The sequence below is a fragment of the Phyllostomus hastatus genome, unplaced genomic scaffold (assembly GCF_019186645.2).
Source record: "Phyllostomus hastatus isolate PE091 unplaced genomic scaffold, TTU_PhHast_1.1 phas_contig_58, whole genome shotgun sequence".
NCBI lineage: Eukaryota > Metazoa > Chordata > Mammalia > Chiroptera > Phyllostomidae > Phyllostomus > Phyllostomus hastatus.
Window position 1 is genome coordinate 22786977 of NW_025333916.1, and position 23447 is coordinate 22810423.

At 34.4% G+C, this 23447-nt stretch overlaps 1 protein-coding gene across 1 annotated transcript in view; it reads right to left on the reverse strand.

The window, feature by feature from the left end:
* The window catches only part of FCHO2 (FCH and mu domain containing endocytic adaptor 2), a 109980-nt gene that overhangs the window by 22923 nt on the left and 63610 nt on the right, over positions 1 to 23447 (reverse strand). Inside the window, exons 10-18 of the mRNA XM_045847899.1 lie at positions 23178 to 23250; positions 18452 to 18476; positions 13254 to 13311; positions 12798 to 12973; positions 11447 to 11458; positions 11056 to 11080; positions 7748 to 7790; positions 5284 to 5378; positions 934 to 1037 (exon numbers count right to left, since the gene is read on the reverse strand). Coding sequence (XP_045703855.1) covers positions 934 to 1037; positions 5284 to 5378; positions 7748 to 7790; positions 11056 to 11080; positions 11447 to 11458; positions 12798 to 12973; positions 13254 to 13311; positions 18452 to 18476; positions 23178 to 23250 — 611 coding nt within the window. The remainder of the gene's footprint in view (positions 1 to 933; positions 1038 to 5283; positions 5379 to 7747; positions 7791 to 11055; positions 11081 to 11446; positions 11459 to 12797; positions 12974 to 13253; positions 13312 to 18451; positions 18477 to 23177; positions 23251 to 23447) is intronic.

Here is a 23447-nt window from a genome sequence, read left to right on the forward strand (position 1 = left end):
GGTGATATTTAACAGGATCTTAAAGGAAACTGAGAGGCATTCCAGACAGAGGAGGCATAATAAGATGTGGATGTATAAAAGAGCATGATGTGTTTGAAGGACTGTGGAAAGTGTCATGTTGCTGTACTTAGACTGCAAAGAGGAGAAAGCTGGACAGTCTAGTCTGGTAATGCAAGTAGTTGAGCAAGTTGGACAGTTAATAGGATAATGCAGACAGTTAATCAAAAGTCTTGTACATGCAGCTAAAATATTCAATCACATGAATTATGAGGGACCACTGGATATGTGTATCAGGGGAAAAAGAAGATTAAGTCTGACAGAAATTCAATTCTGGCAATTAAACTGGCAATTAGTATAAAAGATAAAAGCAAAGCAGAATAGATCAGAGGCAAGAAGAGTGGTTTGGGAGAGCCCCACTCTGAAGAGAACCTATAAAATTTCTTTCATTATCAGACCACTTTTGAAGACCAATGCTTTTTTCTTTTTTATAGTAATATGTACAAGTCAATCAAGTGATGCAAATTACAGTTTCCTTATATACAAAATAAAGCAAGTTGAACTACATGCCTTCCAGGACTCTCCTGGCAGTATACTTCTAAGGCCAGGAATCCTTTCTTTTTTAATATTTGATTTGCAGCAAAATTATATAACAATTGCTTCTCAAGTGTGAAACAATGGGTACTGAATAGTATTTCTAAAATGTGCCAACTTTGTTAGGAAATCTTTTTCCTTTTGAATAATGTCTTGCTCCAGAGGTATGATAATGAGGTAAGATATGGGAATAAAAGAAGTGTCTGGGAAAACATTTCTATATTTTGAAGACTGAGTAGAAAATTCCAAGCATATAACTGTAAAGAGACACACAGAAAGATATCACTTGCATCTTAAATCCAAACAGTTATAATTAAAAAGAAGAAACACCTGAGTACATACTATTTCATTAATCCCACTGAGCTTGCCTGAAGTAAGCTTTGGTCTGGAAGCAGGCCTTGGAGGTGGGACAATGGCGCCTACAGAAAGAGGAGTTGTGGGCCTGGCTGGTGGGGGGGAAATTGGAAGACAATCATTAGTAAGTAGCAATCCAACATAAAGACATTCTATTACAGAGGAACTGTTAGGATTCAAAGCTTATTTTTCAGGAGTTTCTTAAAAATGTAATTATAGATATTTGGTGAAATACTAGGAACCATCAATCAAATAAGCTTTTTTGAAGCTACCAATAATAGTCCTGGAAAAAAAAATCATTAAATTTTCAATAAAACTGACACAGATAAATTATATTCCTGTTTCATTTATTTACACATATAAAAATTAAATCTGATAAGTTAGGCGGCATAGACAAACAATTTAAGGTCTAAGGCCTTTAGTTTACTGCCCATACACCTACTCTCCAAACAGAAATGTAAGACCAAGCCTTTGACACACCACCTTCGAAACAGGCTCATGAACTCTAAATAAAACACTTACCTTAATTAAAACTGTAATTTGACTTTTTCTGAACATTGTAACATTTTTTGTGATAAAAGAATTAAAATTATCTTTACTAAAAAAATTTCCCTTCATCACTAATTCATTTTTGGTAAGTGTTGAAGTAGTATCTTAACTTTCCCTAAATTCTACATAAATTTAGTGTTCACTGTTCTTCAACACCAGTTGCAAAATTTGCAATTTAATAAATCAGAAATACTGCCCTGGCTGGCGTAGCTCAGTGGATGGAGCACGGGCTGGGAACCAAAGTGTCCCAGGTTCGATTCCCAGCCAGGGTACATTCCTGGGTTGCAGGCCATAACCCCCAGCAACCGCACATTGATGTTTCTCTCTCTCTCTATCTCCCTCCCTTCCCTCTCTAAAAAATAAATAAAATATTAAAAAAAAATAAATCAGAAATACTAACACTCAGTATCCCTAATCGAAAATAATTCTCATCATGATATAAATCAATGAGTGAAATTCAAATGTACATCATCAGAAGTCACACAATTCAGAAACTGAAAATATAATATGGAAGGGAAGAAATATATTTCAGTTAAATTTTGTAAGTTTACAGGTGTGTAAAGTTAAGAATTATATAAATGGGCTCAAGTATATACATGGGGAAACGAGAGGTAATAAAGCTGAGGACCCTTGGTCAGCAAGGGAGGATTGGAAGCATGAAAAGGAAGAACATGGAGGAGGTAGGAAGTGACCTAAAGAAAAAAGGTAGTCCGCACAGGAGTGAAAGTAAATGCCATGGGGGGTATGGAATCACTTAGAAAGCATACCATATGAAGGGAAAAAAGATGAAGCAACTTTTGGTTACTTGAGGAAAACAGTAGCAGGCCGGTAAGAAATCAAGTCTGGTTTCTGAGGCTGCTGCCCTTGCCCAGTCGGCAGCAGTCCTTTCGTGCCGTACTTAAGCTGCACACTAGAAGACATGTGCCCCAGCCTGAGGACCATCTCTCTCTTTCCACTATGCTATGGCACCTTTACTTTGAAGATGTGTTCATTATGAATGCAACCAGCACTGACAATACTCCAGCCATTTCAAACTTGTGAGAGAGCCTAACACAACAGACATTTACACCTTAACTTCATTATTGATCAATCAAGTGGCCTCTCCAAATGGTAGTTAGATTGACTCAAAACCAAGACAGAAATTGCTGTTTGGGGAAAGCTAATAAAACTCTTTATAAATCAATCTATTAATTATAAATTAACAATAAATTTATATATTATAAATGAATCTATCTGCATATGCCAATTAGGTACTGCTTTCAGAAGCCTTTGAAGGAGATTATTACAATTATTTATAAGCTTAAGCATTTTAATAGTGTCGGTTTTTCTTTTGTAGTAGTAGTAGTAGTAATGTTGACATTGGAGCTCACTTCCAAGGAATGTCTATTAGATGCAATATATTATAAGGAAATAAAAAGTGGCTTGTAAAGTATAAAAACATAGGAGATAAGAGCTAATCTACATCTGCCCTCTGACAATGCCTAGGGAGAACAGATAAGGCCTGTTTCCCACACCATTCTTTATCTGACCAAAAAACCCCACACTAATCTAGACTCCAGAAACAATGATGCAGAAGAAAAATCAGCACTAGTATTAGCTTCTTCTGTCATTCATTTTTGAGGACATGTGATATTATGGCAAAGTCCACTCTGATCCTCAGAGATGCAGCTTTTGGGAGATCTCTCAATCAAAGCATCAGGAAACCCAAAGGTATTTTCGGCTTTCCAGTACAATCTCTGGAATGCTGTCTCAGCTCCCTGGAGAGACGAACTTGTAACAAGTTCATCAATAAAGGAAAGCCACTGATTTTGCAACCATGAAGCAAAAGGAAACTTATGTGTGCTCTCTGGTGGGGCTATTATAATTACTATATAACAATAATTATCTCTTTCAACATCACTAATATTCTTTGAAGGGCAAAATAATTTACGGCATTATTTTTTAGACTTATAGAGGAAGGTTAAAAATGCATACCAAAGTGAATTTTAAAACTAGCAAAAGTGTAACAAATATTTTATCATATCCTAGCTACTAAACATCAAATGACCACTAAATGAAAATACATCACTTTTTTACCTGAATTGAAAGTGATATGGGTAAAACAGTCTTTAGACAGGTAGCAAGAGGAAAAGAGAATGCTTTCTTGAAAATAAAGAGACTGTGCTAAAGAAAATGAGAAACAAAGGGTAGAATTACAAACATAACTAAAACCTCTGTGATACCAATGTAAAATTTTTATTAAAGATTTGAAAAAATAATTCATAAAAGAATATTAATAAAACTGAAAAAGCATTGTTTAGGACCCTCTTCATTCTACATACAAAACACCATTCTTACATTCTTACCAAACAAAAAAGAGACTTAAGGACAACTTCAGCTTTTCCTCTACAATTTTTCTTTCCTTATACTACCTATTGGTAAGGTTATTCTTATAAAACTAATTACTAACAAATGCTCATTGAGAAAGGCTATGCTGACACTTCTGAATATGTTCAACTATCTATTGACTACTTTTTGCTGATTTACAAGTATTAGATACAGACCACTTACTTTCCCTTCAAAGTTACAGATTGTTTCAGATTAAGAGTGCCTAAAATACAATTAAAATTATTTTTAAAATATTACTTTCTAAACAGTCTTATTTAAAATACTAGTGTTCATTTTATTATTAATAGTAAAATGTTTCCACAAGGCTTATTGTTTTGTTAATCTGCCAGAGTACAAGAGATTTTAGAATTGGTAATATCTAGATTTGAATCTATGCTTCATCATTTTCTAGTTACAGGATCTTAGAGAAGTTCCTGACAATCTGAGTTTCTAAAATCCCTGAGAAAGTTGAAGATCAACTTAGAACAGTGATTTTATTTTCTTACTTTGAACAAGCAGCAGTTTTATTAAACATGTATTTCTGATGTCTGCTTTGAGTATTGGCAAATGAGAATTTATATTTTGAAGATAAGAGAAGCTTAACATACTCTTGCCCAAACAATTTAAAAGCATTCATCAAGCCCTTTTAGTCACTGTTTGGGAAGTGCTAAAACCTTTCTGGAAAGCAGTTTGCCAATAAGTATCAATGAGTGTATCTTCTGACTCTTAAATCTTATATTGATAAATTATTATAAGGATATTATGAGCCCTGGCTGGTGCAGCTTAGTGTATTGAGTGCCAGCATGCAAACCAAAGGGTCGCTGGTTTGATTCCCAGTCAGGGCACAAGCCTGGGTTTGCAGACCAAGTCCCCAGTGCAGGGTGTATGGGAGGCTACCACACATTGATGTTTCTCTCCATCTCTTTCTCCCTCTCTTCCCCTCTCTCTAAAAATAAATAAATAAAATCTTTACAAAAAAAGGATATGATGAGATGTGCACGAAATTCGTTATATTCATGAATGTTCATAGTATCAGAAAATCAGATGCAATGTAAATGTCCAGCAAGAAAGCACTGCTTACCTTAATGCACATCTTTACAGCTGAATTTTATTTATACACATTAAGGTTATGTAGGCATCAATATGGCTTAGATATAAATATATAAATGCTTAGAAATAAATTTATTAAAAAAAAAAACTCTGTTGACGTCTGATAAATTTTCATTGTTTAAGCCATAGGGTCTTTAAACTAAGTTAACAAAACCAGGGTAAAATTACTGTTATCTGGCAGTATGATCAAAAAGCAAGTTTAAAAATTTTTTGATTATTAAGTACAACAATAGATAATGAGTAAATCAACTAGAAAAAGTAACTACTAAATTCCTCAGTTTAAAATATATATGCAAATATATATGTATTTACCTGATGATGATGATGAAGTTAACGAAGCTGAAGATGATGAATCAAGAGATGGTCCAAACAGAGGGTCCCATGCAAGTAAATCACTGGTCCCTTTCCTTCCATAGTGTTTTAAAAATAAGAATTTTAATAAAGGAATATTTTATTAGTATAAAATCTACTCACTTATTATTTCATAGAATTATAATAGCTCAACATATATGATTAAGAAGTTTGATGTTCTGCCAACAGAATATATGAAGAAACTTGACAAATTTAATAAACCAGTGTTTTTTAACCACTTTAAGTAGAAATCTACAATAGCATTGTATGAAGGTGGCAGGGAGAGTGGCTAGAAGAGAAATCCCCACTTATCACACCTTGTTATTCTTAACAATCCTAGGGGCTGTCAGAATGGAAATAATGATTTGAGCTTTACAAATGAAAATAAAAACAGAGTCTCTAAATAAGCTGCCTAAGAACACATGGCTACCTAATTCTACAACAATTTCAGATGCTAAGTGATGTGAAATCAGATAGAAATTTTATAAAGTAATGCTTATTTGCAAAGAAAGAGAGTAAAGGATTTTTTGAAAGTACTTCTCATGTACACAAATAAGCCCAACAAGTTGATATAAACTTCACAGATCTGCTCACACAGTAGATGATGCAATTATCTCAGTGAGCTTCCTGGTTAATTCACTGGCTGAGCCAGGAAGGCAGTCTGGTGAAACAGCTGGGTCAGACATGCCTTTTTATGAGATATAACCAAGATTATGGACAAAATCATCAAGGGGATCAACATTCTAGTTTCAAAAAAACTCAACATAATGCATACCAATGATTTTCCTCCACAGACCTATTAAAATCCACTGTACTAGTTACTCTCTGGATTCAACTTCTGGCTCTTTACAAACATTTATATGAATATAATCTCTAGATCCTGAAGCACCTGATCTTAGCCACCACCTCTTTATAAAATTATTTTTCCCCAGCTCTACTGATGTATGCTTGACAAATCAAAATTAAGGTGTAAAAACAGAAATGAAATCCCCATTAAAACACTATTTTAAAGCAGTGGTCCCAACCTTATTGGCACCAGGGACCGGTTTCGTGAAAGACACTTTTTCCACCGATTGGGGGGCGGGGGGCAGCAGATGGGGGTCAGGAGACAGGGGGTGGAGCTCAGGCAGTAATTCCAGCAAAACTTCACTTGCTAGCCCACTGCTCACCTCCTGCTGTGTGGCCCCACTCCTAACAGACCACAGACCAGTGCTGGTTCATGGCTAGGGGGTTGGGAATCCCTGTTTTAAAGTATCAAACCACCACTATTTTTAAAAAATATTTTTTCAAAATCTTAGAAAACAGGCCCACCAGATAATGAAAATGTTACAATGATCCACAGGCAATGTATCTATTATCTCAACACGCATCTACATGGATACACACATTTTGCATGATAAAGCGTAGCTAGAATTACAATTGAAAAAATGATTCCTAGTTTTAAAACATTCTACAACTTATCTTTAGAAATGGTAAATCACCATTTCCATTTGAATACCACCACTATACTCAATTCATGCCTAGCTTGAAAAATATCAAATAATTTTAAACTACCCATTAATTAATTATCCATTAATTAAGCCTTTTTTTACCCATGCAAAAACATTAAAAGAAAGTAGTCTTGATAGATACAGAATGAAAAAGGACCCATGCAATATTGGCTTAAAATATTTTTTCTTTTTAACAGCTGGCATGCTTTCTAGCCCTCTCCTTTTTCAACTTGAGACAGTTCCTCATTTTGAAGCTCAAGAAGTATACAGTCTATTTTATAAGGTCACAGCCAAAACTGAAGGGAAAAAGTGAGAAAATTTCCATGAGAACAACCAGCTGAAATACAGACATGTATAAACTTGGAATACTATCATTTATTTAGAAGCAGTGAGGCCATCAAGGCCAAATACAATTGAATGAATTTTTAAAAAATTGTTATAAAAAGGAAATATCAAATGAGCAATGAAAAACTCCACAGGACACCTGACAGCTTAAGAAACAGGATAATTCCCAACATCCTACTGGAACTGAAACTGCAGAGATAATAAAACTCTAGAAACAGGACAAAGGATATTTCAGATTTAAAGGTAGTGGGGAGGGAAAAATAAAAAGCTGGAGGAAATAGGAATTTTAGGGCAAACCATCCTGTATAAAACTATAACGGTGGACATATCATTATCCATTTGTCAAAATCACATGATGTTTAACACCAAGAGTAAATCCTAGTGTAAACCATGCACCCGGGCAATAATGATGTGTCTATTAGGGTTATCGATCACAACAAATGCGCTGCTACTATAGTGGGGGAGGCTGAGCGTATGTAGCGGCAGAGTATACACAAAACCTCTGTACCTTCCACTCAATTTTGCTGTGAACCTAAAATTGCTCTAAAAAAATAAAGTATTTGTTAAACAAATTTAAACATGGGACTTACTCATTGGATGCAGCAGATGGTTTCGATTTTGTTAACTCTTCACCTAATTAAAAATTACCTCATTACTATAAGCAATTTAAAAATTCTGGAATAACAAGTATAATTTAAACAAACGTGAAAAAACATCAGCTTTTAACAAGTTTTCTATTGTGAAGAATATTAAAATAGCTGACGTTCTGCTAAATCTTTATTTCTTCTAACATATGTAGTGAGAAATGTAAGTTGAATCAACTGACTTCTCTTATTTATTAAAATAAAATGGCTGCTCAAAAGAGAAAAATATGGGCTGCAACTTTAAAAATTAGGACAAATTTTAAGTACTTAAGTAAGTTATCACTTAAGACTTTTAACTGCTGAATCATGAAAGCATTTCTCACATTCTAAGATTATTAGTAATTATTATATCGACTAAAAGTAATTACCAACGCTTGAAGGATCCTACTTTAAAAAATTAAAATTTGTAAAACCTAGAGTAACAGTCTCTATAAAATAGTCTCTTTTGCATTTGTAACATGAATCATTTCATAAGCAACTAGTACACAGGGGAAAGGCATCTGTAATGCAAAAGTCATGTTGGTTCATAAGCACTTTTCCCTGCACCTAAGTATTTTACACTATCAAGCAATGGCTGATGAACCCAAAATACATCAACATGGGTAACTGCAACAAACTACAAGGAACACCACCACTGTACACGATGCCTACTCCACACCACATTCTCCCATTTGGCCCAATTTAGCATTTTCCTCTAAGTGCTCATTGGGCTGTTCCCCCTCCATCTTTTTGCATTTTTCCCTCATTTCTGTAAGTTGATGGCCCCCTTTTATCCTCATTTTCTTCATATTCTCTATCAATCTACACACCATTTCTTTTTAAAAAGTAAAACACTGCATTGTTTGATATTTAGTAAATTTAATGGGTCTCATTTATTTTTTTAATATATTTTGATTATGCTATTACAGTTGTCCCTTTTCCCTCCTTTATTCCCCTTCGCACTGCACCCCTTCCCCACCAGCATTCCCTCTCCTTAGTTTATGTCCAAGGGTCGTACATATAAGTTCCTCGGCTTCTACATTTCCTATACTATTCTTAACCTCCCCCTGCCTATTTTCTACCTACCATTTATGCTACTTATTCTCTGTACCTTTTCCCCCATTCCCACTCCCCACTGATAACCCTCCACGTGATCTCTATTTCTGTGAATCTGTTCTTGTTCCAGTTGTTAGCTTAGTTTGTTTTTTTGTTTTTGTTTTTGTTTTCTTTTAGGTTCGGTTGTTAATAGCTGTGAGTTTGTTGTCATTTCAGTGTTCATATTTTTGATCTTCTTTTTCTGAGATAAGTCCCTTTAACATTTCATATAATAAGGGTTGGGTGATAATGAACTCCTTTAACTTGACCTTATCTGGGAAACACTTTATCTGCCCTTCCATTCTAAATGATAGCTTTGCAGGATAGAATCATCTTGAATGTAGGTCCTTGCCTTTTATGACGTGGAATACTTCTTTCCAGCCCCTTCTTGCCTGTAAGGTTTCTTTTCGGAAATCTGCTGATAGTCTAAGGGGAATTCCTTTGTAGGTAACTCTCTCCTTTTCTCTTGCTGCTCTTAAGATTCTCTTCTTATCTTCAGTCTTGGGTAACCTAATTATGATGTGCCTTGGTGTGTTCCTTCTTAGGTTCAACTTCTTTGGGACTCTGGGCTTCCTGAAAGTCTACTTTCTTTGCCAGATTGGGGAAGTTCTCTTTCATTATTTGTTCAAAAAAGTTTCCAATTTCTTGGTCTTCCTCTTCTCCTTCTGGCACCCCTATAATTTGGATGTTGGAAGTTTTCAAGATGTCCTGGAGGTTCCTAAGCCTCTCCTCATTTTTTTGAATTCTTGTTTCTTCATTCTGTTCTGATTGAATGTTTCTTTCTTCTTTCTGCTCCAAACTGTTGGTTTGAGTCCTGGTTTCCTTCCCATCACTGTTGGTTCCCTATAGATTTTTCTTTATTTTACATAATGCAACCTTCATTGCTGCCTCGGTCTTTTTGTGCTATTGAAGTACCCAGTGAGTTCCTGGAGCATCCTGATAACCAGTGTTTTGAACTGTGCATCTGACAGGTTGGCTATCTTTGTCGCTTAGTTGTATTTTTTTGGGAGCTTTGAACTGTTCTTCCATTTGGGCCATTTTTTTGTTGTTGTCTCAGTGCGCCAGTTATATAGTAAGGGGCAGAGAGACTCAAGTGTTTTCCAGGGCGGGGCAAACCACCTCGCTCCATCATGACACTGTATGTGGGGAGGGGTCCAAGAGGGAACAGTGCTGCTTGCTCCGCTCTCTGCCAGCTTTCAGTCACTTCCCCTGCTACCCACAATCAAATTGGGCCCTTCTGGTGCTGATTCCCGGGTGAGTGGGTTTGTGTACATTCTAGGACCCTTAACTGCTATTTTTTTCTCCAATGAAGTCTCCTGAGAGGCTGGGAGTTTCTCTCGCTGCCATCTGAACCCCCACAGGTGTTTTCAGTCAGAGGTTTGCGGCTTTATTTCCCCGCACTGGAACCCTGGGTTGTGTGGTCTGTCTTGCTCCCCAATTATTCCTCCCGGTATACCTGCACACGAATGTGGGGGCTGCCCAGTCTGCAAGCCACCACCTCACCTGGTCCACCAGCCACCACCTTGGAGTCCTCTCCACTCGGCAGTCTGACTCCGCCCGTCCTACCAGTCTGGATGAATGTTTCTTCTTTAACTTCTTGGTTGTCGGATTTCTATTCAGTTCAATTTTCTGTCCATTCTGTTTGATTTTTGTTTTTGAATTTGTTGTTGTCCTTGTTTTGGTTGTGAGAGGAGGCACAGTGTGTCTATCTACGCCTCTACCTTGGCCAGAAGTCCAGAAGCTACTCTTTGTTTTTGCTGATTTCTAAAAGCTGTAGTATTCAGGTATTAAAGTTTAAGGCAGGGGTGTCAAACTCATTTTCACTGGGGCCACATCAGCCCTGAGGTTGCCTTCAAAGGTCCCAATATAATTTCAACTTCTTAAGAGTTAAGGATTATACAGTCCTAGAATTATTTCAGCCCTTTGAAGGCAACTGCAAGGTTGATGTGGCCCCTGGTGAAAATGAGTTTAACACCCCGGGATTAAGGCATGTCTCAAAGCTAAAAGAGATAATGTAATTTGTCTTCTGTTATAAAATAAATATCCTTTTAGTCTATTGTTGTTAAGGCTCATGAGAAAATCCTATTTCTAAAACTACATGTGTAAGGCCATATAAGCTTAGCAAATCGCCTGATAAATTTTAACACTAATAAAATAACCAACTTAAATGTCAAACTTACTAGACGAATTCTGATTCATCAGCACCTAAAACAGAAATACAATAATTAAGTGCCATTAAATAAATAATTTTAATCTGGTAATGAAATATTTTATAAATTGTTAACACTAGGAACCTAAATTTTAAATTGCTTTTAGTAAATCAGCTCAATTGTAAACTGCAGTTACATAAAGATATACAGAAAAGACTTTTAGTAGTTTTTTATACTTAAAAAAAAAAACGTACTTTTAACATTCAATGAAGTGTTTTTAAATATGAAACTATTAAATATCTAAAGCAACTCACTATGACTTGCTAATTTATAATATTTAACGCAAATATTTTGAAAATCAATATTCAAACATTATAATTTTTTAAGGTCAATAGATAAAAATATAAAATCTTGCACTTACTGGGCTGTGTCTCTAGCAGTACATAGAAAAAGAAAAGAGATAATGATTTTTTAGATTTTAAAATATAGTATTTTCTATTTCCTCTCACCAAAATAAATAGACGAAATATCATACTTTCCAGTTCTAATAATTTGTGTATTCCCTTCCGAATCATACCTACAATCTATCCTCCTTAAAAACATACACTGTGGGGGAAGAACACTTAAGCCAGATAAGCAAACTGGACAACAAAATATACTCACGATGTCCTCTTCTCACACCCAATATTAAAAATGAACAATTTTATTATTATTTATTTTCTGAGAATGAAATTAATACATGTTCAGGTTTTTAAAATAAATATATAAGAAGAGCACAAAAGAGAAAATTTTAAACCATCAATAAGCTCACCACCCAGAGATTATTGCTTAACATTTTGATGTATATTCCTCTAGGCTTTTTTTTAATGGTAGAATAAAACCTCACTTCAGAAATCTGCCTTTTGGGTGGGAAAAAAATTCTAAAATTAAATTTTAAAACTGAATGGGTGAAAAATCTTTTTTGGCCAAACACATACACAGAGACTACTTAAAATATATAATCAAATAACAGTATGAAACAGTGAGGACTTTTATTCTCTATTATCAAGGAGAACAGATTTAATATCAATTATGAAGATGTACTGACACACTTAATATCATTCTAAGACATACTTTCACTGCCCCCAGAGTTTAACAATTTTGAATTTAGACTATGATGTCAACAGAAAGATAGAGTATGATTTTTTTCACTCCCTTAAAAGATATTAAGTGTGGTATCTCAAAAATGAGAAATCAATCACTATAACCAAGAATTCTTACCTTTCCCTTTCCTTCTATGAAAAGTATATAAAAACAAATGTTACACTGACAGATAAAAAATGCAAAGATATCATTTAATCTTTAAATTCATTTTTACAGAATTCCCTTCTACATAAAGTTCACAAAAACATAGACAAAAACTTAAAAATTCAATGAGGGAAGATTAATACTGCCACTTCACAAAATTCTACCTGAGTCATATAGCACTATTTATAAAATACAACAAATGGTAGAAACAGATTTTCTTTTGCTCCCTTTGTAATACACTTTGAAAAGGAAGCAAAACTAAGCCAAACTCACAAGTTCATTTGCCTGTATAAAAATTATAAATTATATACCTCAATAAAGCTAAATTAAAAAATATAAATATTTCATTATCCAACATGCTTAACTATCACTAAGTGATGTTTCACTTTTTATTATTCTGAAAATTAAGCAGATGCAGGTAGTCATGGTATTTAAAAAAAATACTTCCATATAAGAAGTTCAAACTTGCTCATTTTCTTACTTACAGATATTGCTGGGGAGAGCGTTATATTTCCTATAGACACTTTTAATTCATCCAAGGAAGCCATTGTATGGTGTGAGTTATTTGGATGCATAGGTTTTATTTCTATCCGATACTTCTTTGGTTCTTCATCTTCAGAATCAGAATCACTAGATGAGTAGAAGTGGTTCTCTTTGGTATGTGAGTATCAGTTAAAAAATTTAGTTTTTAAATTGTCTTAATGCATAACCATTTTTTCACACATTCATAAAAAGTTAACAAAAACCTTTAAGAGATAGGACTTTAACAGAAATATAACTTCTAACTTTTGTTAATAAAAACATGTCAAATGAAGGCTATGGGATCATTTTATGATAATTAATTAAAAACCTGAAAACCCTTTTTAAAATAATGGAGTATTTCAACTGTCCACTTATAATGATAACCAATCCATAAGAATATTCAGATGATAAAAGGATATCATTTTGATTTGCTTCTGGTTTTATACTATAGCCTTCTTCATCTACATCAGGAATGTTCTATGGGAAGAAGAAAAAGAAAACTTTACTGTAATGAAGGCTCCAAACTACAAAAATATTATTAAACCTTAACTATTACTGAGGGGCTATATCATTTATCAAATATCAATAGGTTAACAAAATCTTAACACTGTGGGGAAATTATATCTTTTAGTTACTTAGATTCAAATCACACTCCATTCTTCAGAAGTCTGAAATAGAAAAGCATTTCAAAATAAAACAGAAGGAACATTGAAAGGTATACAACAGGTGTTCATGTGAAATGCCAGCAGTTCTGTAGACAATCAAATTTTCACAGTAAAAAAAAAAAAATGCATGAGACTTCCGGTCAAGATGGAGGCATAGGCAGATACCCTTTGCTTCCTTGCACAACCACAAGAAAGATCACAAACAACATCAAAACAAAAAATACCCAAAACTGCCAGAAAATCAAACTGTATAGAAGTCTGACAACCAAAGATTTAAAGAAGCCATATTTATCCAGATGGGTAGGAGGGCCGGAGATGGAGAGTACGGGGGAAGAGGATGCAGCGTAATACCAGCAAGGTGGCCCATGGAACCAGTAGTCCCACACTCACATGTGGTAGATAACATTGGGAGGGATGCCTTGGGAGCAAGTGACCGCAGCCCCAGGCCAAACCACACAGTCCAGGTTTCCAGTGCCAGGAAAATAAAGCCTCATAACTTCTGGCTGTAAAAACCAGTGGGGATCGGGGTGGCAGAAGAAACTGCAGGTCTCTTCGGAGAGGTCACTTAAAGGGCCTATACGGTCCTAGAATGAATGCTTCCAGTCATTTCACCCACTCTGAGAACCACCACCAGGGCAACTAGAGGGGCGCCAGTCACATATGTTAAGGTGGTGGTGGTGGTGGTGGTGAAATGACTGGAAACTGGGTGGGGACCAAACAAGTCTCAGCATCATTGTTCCTTCTCCAACCCTTCCCCCACATACAGAGCCACAAAGCAGTGAAGCAGGTTGCCCTGCCCTGGCAAATACCTAAGGTTTACCCCATATAACTTAACAGGCACACTAAGACAAGGAGCCAAAGTAGCTCTACTTAATACACAGAAACAAACACAGGGAGGTTGCCAAATTGAGGAGACAAAGAAATATGACCTAAAGGAAAGAACAAAACCCCAGAAAAAGAACTAAGAGAAATGGAGGTAGCCAACTTACCAGGTGCAGAGTTCAAAACACTGGTGATAAGGATGCTCAGAGAACTCACTGAATATGGCAAAAGCATAAGGGAAGAAATGAAGGCTACACTAAGAGAAATAAAGAAAAATCCACAGGGAACCAACAGTGAAGGGAAGGAAGCCAGAGTTCAAATCAACTATTTGAAACATAAGGAAGAAATAAACAATGAACCAGAACAGAATGAAGAAACAAGAATTCAAAAAAACAAGGAGAGAATAGGAAGACTCTGGGACATCTCCAAAAGTGCTAATACCCAAATCATAGGGATACTAGAATGAGAAGAGGAAGAGCAAGAAACTGAAAACTTACTCGAAAAAATAATGAAAGAAAGCTTCCCTGATTTGGTGAAGGAAATAGACATAAAAGTCCAGGAAGCAGAGAGAGTCCCAAGGAAGTTGGATACACAGAGGAACACACCAAGACACATCATAATTAAAATGCCAAAGGTTAAAGATAAAGAGAATCTCAAAAGCAGCAAGAGAAAAGAAGCAAGTTACCTACAAAGGAGTTCCCATAAGACTATCAGCTGATTTCTCAAAAGACACTCTGCAGGCTAGAAGGAACTAGCAAAAAGTATTCAAAGTGATGAAAAGCAAGGAACTACAATCTAGATTACTCTACCCAACAAAGTTACCATTTAGAATGGAAGGGCAAATAAAGTGCTTCCCAGATAAGGCAAAGCTAAAGGAGTTCATCATCACCAAGCCATTATTATATGAAATGTTAGTTCATCAAAACTATGAACATTAAAATGACAACAAACTCATAACTATTAACAACTGAATCTAAAAAAACAAAAACAAACTAAGCAAACAACTAGAACAGGAATAGAATCACAGAAATGAAGATCACATGAATGATACAACCTATAAATAAATATGCAGTTCCTCCTATACAATAATAAAAAAAAAGATTATATGGAGTTATCAGCAGGGAAGGGGGGAGGGGGAGAATGGGAGAAAAAGTACACAGATTAAGAAGCATAATTGATAGGTACTTGATAGCAAAATAGGAAGATGTTCAGAACAATAAAAGAAATGGAGAAGCCAAAGAACTTACATGTTTGACCCATGGACATGAACTAAGGGGGGGATTGCTGGAGTGAAGGTACCAGGTGGAGGGGGGCAAAGGGGGAAAAATTGGGACAACTGTAATAGAATAACCAATAAAATATACTTCAAAAAAAAGAAGTAAAAGTGCAAGACTGTGTGTGTCTGTAGAACGGAGGTGATGAAATCAGAGGACAGCTTAAGTAAATGGAAATAAATAAAATATATACAAAAACAAAAAAATATATAGCCCTGGCTGGTGTGCCTCAGAAGATTGAGCACTGGACTGTGAAGTAAAGGGTTGCCAGTTTGATTCCCAGTCAGGGCACATGCCCAGGTTGCAGGCCAGGTCCCCAGTAGGGGATGCATGAGAGGCAACCACACACTGATGCTTCTCTCCCTCTCGTTCTCCCTCACTTCCCCGCTCACTAAAAAAATAAATAAAATATTTTTTAAACACACACACACACACAAACAGAAATAAAAGATGACCTAGAAAGTTAAAACTACACTAAAACACTACTTTTGCTCTTAAGACTGGCAAAATTCAAAAGCTTGAAAATACCCTCTGTAGGCAAAGCTGTGGAGAAATGTACTCTTATACTTTGCTGGTATAAAACAAAATACCACAGGTCCTTGAATAAGTTCCTTCTGTTGTAACATTGACTAGATGCCACAGGAACTTAATTCTTGTTTATGTCAATTAGCTAGCTTATGGTAAAAATGGTTTAGTTATACAAGGTTTCACTAAAAACAGAACCTATCAACAAGGTTGAGGACTTACTGCAGTACAATCCCTCCAGAGAGAAATTTAACAATCTCTAAAAAAACACCATGTATGTGTTTAACTCTTCCACCCAGGAATTTGACTTCAAGGAATTTATCCCCAAAATACACCCTCAACAATTTAAGAGTATGTACACAACAAAATTATTCATCAAAGATTATCGATGACTCAAAATTATGGGAAAGTACCTAAATGTCCAAGCATAGCTGAATAAACTATGATATATACAAAAAATAGAGTAGTGTACAGCCATTAGAAAAAGAAAAACATTTTTATGGTCTGATATGGAGTGACTTCCAAGAATTATGGCTAACTAAAAAAAGTAGAAAAGAACATATATAGTATAATGTCTTTTAAGTAAGAAAAAAGAAACATTAAGATAGGCATATCTGCTTATCTTTATGAAAACAACAACAACACAGTTAGAATAAATCAAAACGAAGCTGGTCATCTACCAGGCAAAGCAATGAAGTAGAAGGAATGCAAGAGGAAGGGGCACTTCTCTAAGTATGCCCTTGTAATTACGTAAGAGTATTTCTACTTTCAGAACACAGGATCTTCATTCGAATTTGCATCAGAATGAGACTATTCTGAACATTTATGTTTAGACATCATTTTTATTTCTTTTAATGAAAAGAGCCCTGTTTTTAATGAATGCTCTTTTCCTACAGGATGTCTATTTTACCTTTTATACTGATTTGTATAAAAACTTTATAATAGAAAGTAATTAGCCCCTTGTTACATGTCTTGTAAATACTCTCTGCCAATTTATCTTTAGTTATTCAAATCTTTTATGGAATATTTTTTCTAAATTTTATACGTTTTTTATTTCTACACAAATTTACCAATCATTTCTTATATGGCGTAAGAATTTTGTGTCCTCTTTAAAAACCCTTTTCTAATTCCAGATACATACTGACTAAAGTTCAAAATTGGTTCATACTGGTCATTATAGAATAAGCATCAAATGAGCTGAGAGAATTAGAAATGTTTTATTTAGGGAGTATATATAAAATAAAACATTAAGTACTAAAGGATTTTATGCAATGTTGCAACCATTAAACAAATGCTATACACAGTTAATTCAAAAGTAAAATAAATGCATGAGTATTAAAGTAAATGCCAAACACATCTACTGGCTTTTTCGTTAATTAATAAACCAAGTATATCAAAACAGGCAAGTGGTAAGATAAATGTTTTAATTCTAAAAACACTCTGATGATTCTCAGAGCTCATTAGAAGGCTTTTTCATTATTTTCACTATAAATTTATTAACAAAATAAGAAAACATAGTTTTCTTATTTTAAACCTGAAATATGAAACTAAGTACTAATTTTATCTTAATATAAAACACAACGTTTCATAAAATACCTAGTTCTTTATTTTGGTACAACCATTATGCTGTAAAAAATGAAACTATTTTGGAACCAAAAGAAACAATAATTATGCCAGCAAAAACAGTAAGGAGAGGAGATGAAGAGCCTGACTACTACCATTTAGCAACATGACCAGTGTTTGAGGAGCAATCTGAAAATGTATGCACTACTTACACCATTTGGTAAATCTACTCTTCTGTGTAACCTCCATTTGATATCTTCTTTAATTGTATATAAAGAAACATATTTAAATAAGGAATAAAAATGAATTTTCTTTAAAACAAAATAAAATGCACAGAAAAGTACTAACAATGGTTATTTTTCCTAAAATGACAATCTCTTAAATAAATACAGGAACAGATAAAGTACTGTCTTTAATAGATCTAAGACTAAATTAGTAAGAGCACCACATTTCAAAATAAAGTATGCAGATTTGAGATGTGGCATATTTCCCAAGAAAGAGCAATATGCTGTGGCACCACTCCCCCAATTTCAAAAGTTAAATGTCCACTTGTCAAAGATAATTAGAAACACCTTCTATTTAATAGGAAAGCATTGGCAATATAAAGCCAGAAGTGCATATGTAATAAAATTTTAATAATGAATTTACAACAACATGATTAGTATTTTTCTTGGAAAAATGTATAAACAACTGAACCCAAATATGTTGGGTATTTCCTAATGAAAATGGCTAATTTAAATTGTTTATATCCAAGTAAAATCTACTTACAAGTGAATCTGCATCAGGGCATTCCCTGTTAAAACAAACAAAGTATTAGAAATAGCCAACTATTAGAACTGTCGATAATAATACTTTATTGAAAGTGTTTACCTTGGTATGTAAGCATAATTTTTATTTAAAATCTATAAAAATACTTAGAGAAATTATTTCATGAAGATTAAAATATGCCAAATGATTTTAAAATTCAAAAAAAAGCATTCCTATACCTATAATACATGACAGAATACACATATTTTTTAAACTACTTACAAAAGTATTTCTTTTTTTTAAAAAAGATTTTATTTATTTTTAGAGAGGGAAGGGAGAAAGACAGAGAGAGAGAACCATCAATGTGCGGTTGCTGGGGGCCGTGGCCTGCAACCCAGGCATGTGCCCTTACTGGGAATTGAACCTGCAACACTTTGGTTCGCAGCCCATGCTCAATCCACTGAACTATGCCAGGCAGGGACAAAAGTATTTCTTTCCCATGAATACACACATGAATCTTATCAAGGAAGCTGTCAGTCTTACAAGGATTTCTAGTGACCTTTAATTCTTCAGGGAGACAAAGTGTAAAAAAAGTTTCCTTCAGAGAAGAAAGCCCGGCTTGGTAAATAACATTTCTACATAAATTTTCAAAACTTTTTAAAAAGTCTACACTTTCAAAACTGAAGTTTAAAGTGTACTACTTTCTATAAGCTAGTCTATATAAAAATCAAAACCACCTTTAAAAAAAGATTTTATTTATTTATTTATTTCTAGAGAGGAGGGAAAGGAAGGAGAAAGAGAGGGAAAGAAACATGGATGCACCCCAACTGGAGACAGAACCTACAAACCAGGCTTGTGTCCTGACTAGGAAGTGAACCAGACAGAGAGACCTTTTTTGCTTTGCAGAACGAATGCCAACTGAGTGACACCGATCAGGGCAAAATCAGACTCACTTTTCTCCAAATTTGTTAAATGAGTATTTAGACTTCCATTTGGAATAGTTTTCTAATCTAATGTAATATGTAGTTCAGAACTGGTATTTTATCATTTAACTGATAAACAAATATGACTGGATATACTGTAAATTAGTAAAAACTTATTTTAAATGTAAAACTAAACCATAATAACCAATCTTCTCAATTAACTGAATAAAGACCTAAAAATGTGAAATTAAAGACATTGAAGCCATGAGGAATAAGATTAGAATAATTTTGCCTGGCTGGCGTAGCTCAGTGGATTGAGCGCAGGCTGCAAACCAAAGTGTTGCAGGTTTGATTCCCAGCCAGGGTACATGCCTGGGTTGCAGGCCATGACCCCCAGCAACCGCACATTGATGTTTCTCTCTCTCTCTCTTTCTCCCTTCCCTCTCTAAAAAATAAATAAATAAAACCTTTAAAAAAAAAGAAAATAATTTCTATGTATACATTCTAAAACAAATTTACAAACAAAAATTAGAGTGCATAATTAAAAGGCATTTGTATTAGTTACATAATCTTTAGCTTGAGACTGATAATGCACATTATATCAAAATGTGGCACTTTAACAGACTGAAAATATAGGCTTTATGTTCACCTTAAGAGCCAAATTAACAATAAAAAGCACTAAACTAATATCTAGGATAGACAAGTAATCTCTATCTACCCAAAGATTAAGCACAAACCAGGACAGTCTACAAATTGAAGAATTTTGTTACAGGAAAATGGAATGGAATAGACTGAATAAATGAAAAAAGAGTGAGATGACTGCACTGCTTTTAATCCAACTGAATCACCAAGAGGTCAGGGTAAATGAAAATCCCATATATCTTTATATTTACTTAAAACCACAATTTTGAAAAAGAGCTTTCTTATTATTGGTAGGTAAGAAAAACCTATGTATAGCATTTTGCTGTGTGTAATGCACTTTTGCCTAAATTTTTGAGGGAAAAATAAGGATGCCCCTTATACCTGGGTATCGTGATTACATACCATGGGCATAATAATCCTGTGTATAATGCACACAAAAACATGGGTGTACATTATACACGGAAGCACATTATACGCAGCAAAAGACGGTACTCGGAGAAAATGTTCTACTAGAGAGGCACTGTAATAATAAATTCAATCCCTCTACAGAATCAAGTTAATTAAGATGTTAGAATATTTCTACTTTCCACCTTTTTAAAAAGATACAGTTTTAAAATAAAAGCAAGCGTAAAAGTCCCAGTTTATCCTCTAGCTTTAAGCCGGAACTCTTGAGCCTTTGTGCTCAAGCACTCGTCTGTCTGCCTTCACAGTGGGCTCTAAGAGACCTGCAGACAAAGCCTGGGGAAGAGCACACTCTCAGCAGGACCCCTCTTCCACAGCTGCTAGCATTTCAAAAGACTTCAGGCTATGAGAGTAAGTTTATCAAGAGCCTTAGGCATTTTAAGTGAAGTAAATTCTAACTTTTTTTTCCCTGCCAGGAAGTACTGAAAGAAAGAAATCATGGTGAAGTGGCTTAAGAATAATTTTCTGCCCTAGCATTCTCATTGGTAAAAATATTCCAATATCCAAATGGCCTAATGATCACATTGGGAAATTACTCATCATGAAAAATTATTTGAAAATACATATATGTAAAAATATTACAAAGTACAGAGAATTATAAAGTTCCCTGAATGAACTGCTGTAAAAAATATGTATTATAAAAATATTTCATTTATAGCCATTTCTTTTTATAATATAATCCCTAACAGATGAACTGGTGCATTAAAAACTTACTTACAAATCAATTGTTTACATTTCCAAATGTATTTACAATGTCATAAAAAGAGATTAGGTTCTATTCCCCTGAGCAAAATACTTAATAAAAGCTCAAAAAAGATATTTGCAGAAGAGATGGTAACTACAGATATAAATCACTATGCAATTGGTCTTAATTTGTTAACCAAATACACCACTTGGGAGAGGGGAGGAAACAGACATTTAGAATTGTAGAAATTCTGAGAAATTCAGATAAGAATATAGCTAAGTAGCAGGCAAAAACACCCAAAGCACAAATTGTTCTCTTGTACTGCAAATACGAGTACTCATCAAAATATTAAATCTCATGAGAGTTCTGATTATGTTAGAGAAGTAAGGATTTTAAACAAATTTTCAGCCAGGTCAATGAATCACTTTAAGACATTCACTAAGTGTCTCTTCAATCCAAATGGGTTGGGTAATTATGAAAAGAAAAATTATTTAATTCCAGTTTATCTCTAGTTAATCACAGCTCAATGACTGTCAACCCCAGGTGTATTTTACAATCACATAGGCTGCTTAAAATGAAACAAAACAGAAATTATGCTGGGGCCTCTTGCCCAAGAATCTGTATTAATTGGTCTGAGATGGGGTCTGGCATAGATATATTTATTTTAATTTCCCAGGTAGTTCTAATGTGTAGTCAAGGTAGCACAACCTTACTTACCTAATATTAGTTGAAATTCTTTTATGCTAAATTATATATTCTTTATGTACTACTTTCCTATTTCTGAAAAAGGTAAATCAAATGTATACTCCATCCTCCATCTAAAAATGATGGATAGTATAAACGTTCAAACATGTTAGTGCTTTTTTCCCTCCCACATTTAACATTTTCCACTTAGGCATACAGATGGTCCAACTTGATACTCTTCAACTGATACCCTACAGTGTACAGATACTCGATACATGATGGGGTTATGTCCCAATAAACTCATTGTAAGTTGAAAATAATGTAACATGAAAATGCATTTAATACAATAACCTACTGAAAACCATAGCTTACTTAACCTAGCCTACTTTAAATGTGCTCAGACACTTACTTACATTAGCTTTCAGTTGGGAAATTATCTTGAGTTTCATCTCAAGAATATTTGCCTTCCTTTTCTCACCAGAAGCAGGTGACATAGATGGGCGTGTTTGTAGATATGATAGGATGCAAAACGCAAAACACAGTATCTAAAAAACGCTGGCATCATTGTACACTGTCAAGTACCAGTTATTTCATCTCATGATCTAAGGGCTAACTAGGAGCTACAGCTGGCTGCCACAGCCTAACATCACAAGAGAGTATTATATTGCACATCGCTAGCTGGCGAAAGGATAAAAATTCAAAACTCAGAGTACAATTTCTACTGAATGACTATCCCCTTCACATTGTTGTAAAATTGAAAAAACATAAGGTGAACCATCATTAAGTCAGGGACCATCTGTACTATGTTGCTAGTGTTTCTGGATATTGTGTTCTGAGCACATTTAAGGCTAAGCTGTGATGTTTGGTAGGTGTATTAAAAGCATTTTTTACTTACTGTATTTTCTGTTATTGCAGGTTTATCAGGAGTTAACCCCACTGTAAGTCGAGTAGCATCTGTACATAAACACTATGTCCCTGCGTGGTTAGAGCTGTCTAGAAGGATTTTCATCAAATGGTTGACTGTGGGTTTTTCTTACACATCAAGACTTAGAAGAATTTTTAACTTTCTCTGTGTTTTTAATATTTTAAAATATGCACATTATCTTATAGAGTATCTTAAAAGTTTCCACTTTAAAACACTAAAGCTTTCATCTGAAAATTTTAAAATAAGTGAATACTTTTAAGTAAAACCAGAGAAGCTGGCAAATGTATTTAGAAAAGTTTGTATTTTTCACCCCTCAAACATATATAATTTCAGTTATTTCCAAAAGAAACTTCCCTTTTTCAAATTCAAAACAATAGTTTAATTATTTATAACAGAAAGGATTTTAACAATATTTAATATACTTACACAGACTCTGCATCCTTTTCCTTTTTAATTATTCCTGGCAAACCAAATGTCTTTCTTTTTCTTGGTTTTATACCTTAAAATAAATGTGTATTATTACAGAAGCACAACTGTTCCTGATAAATATATTAAATTTATGAATACATCTTCTATCTTGACACACAATTTACTCATTAACTGTTGATACTAAATTTTGATGAAATAAATATTTATTGCTAAACCCTAATTTTAAATCAGTTATAGTCTGTTTAGACTTATATTAATGTAACATAG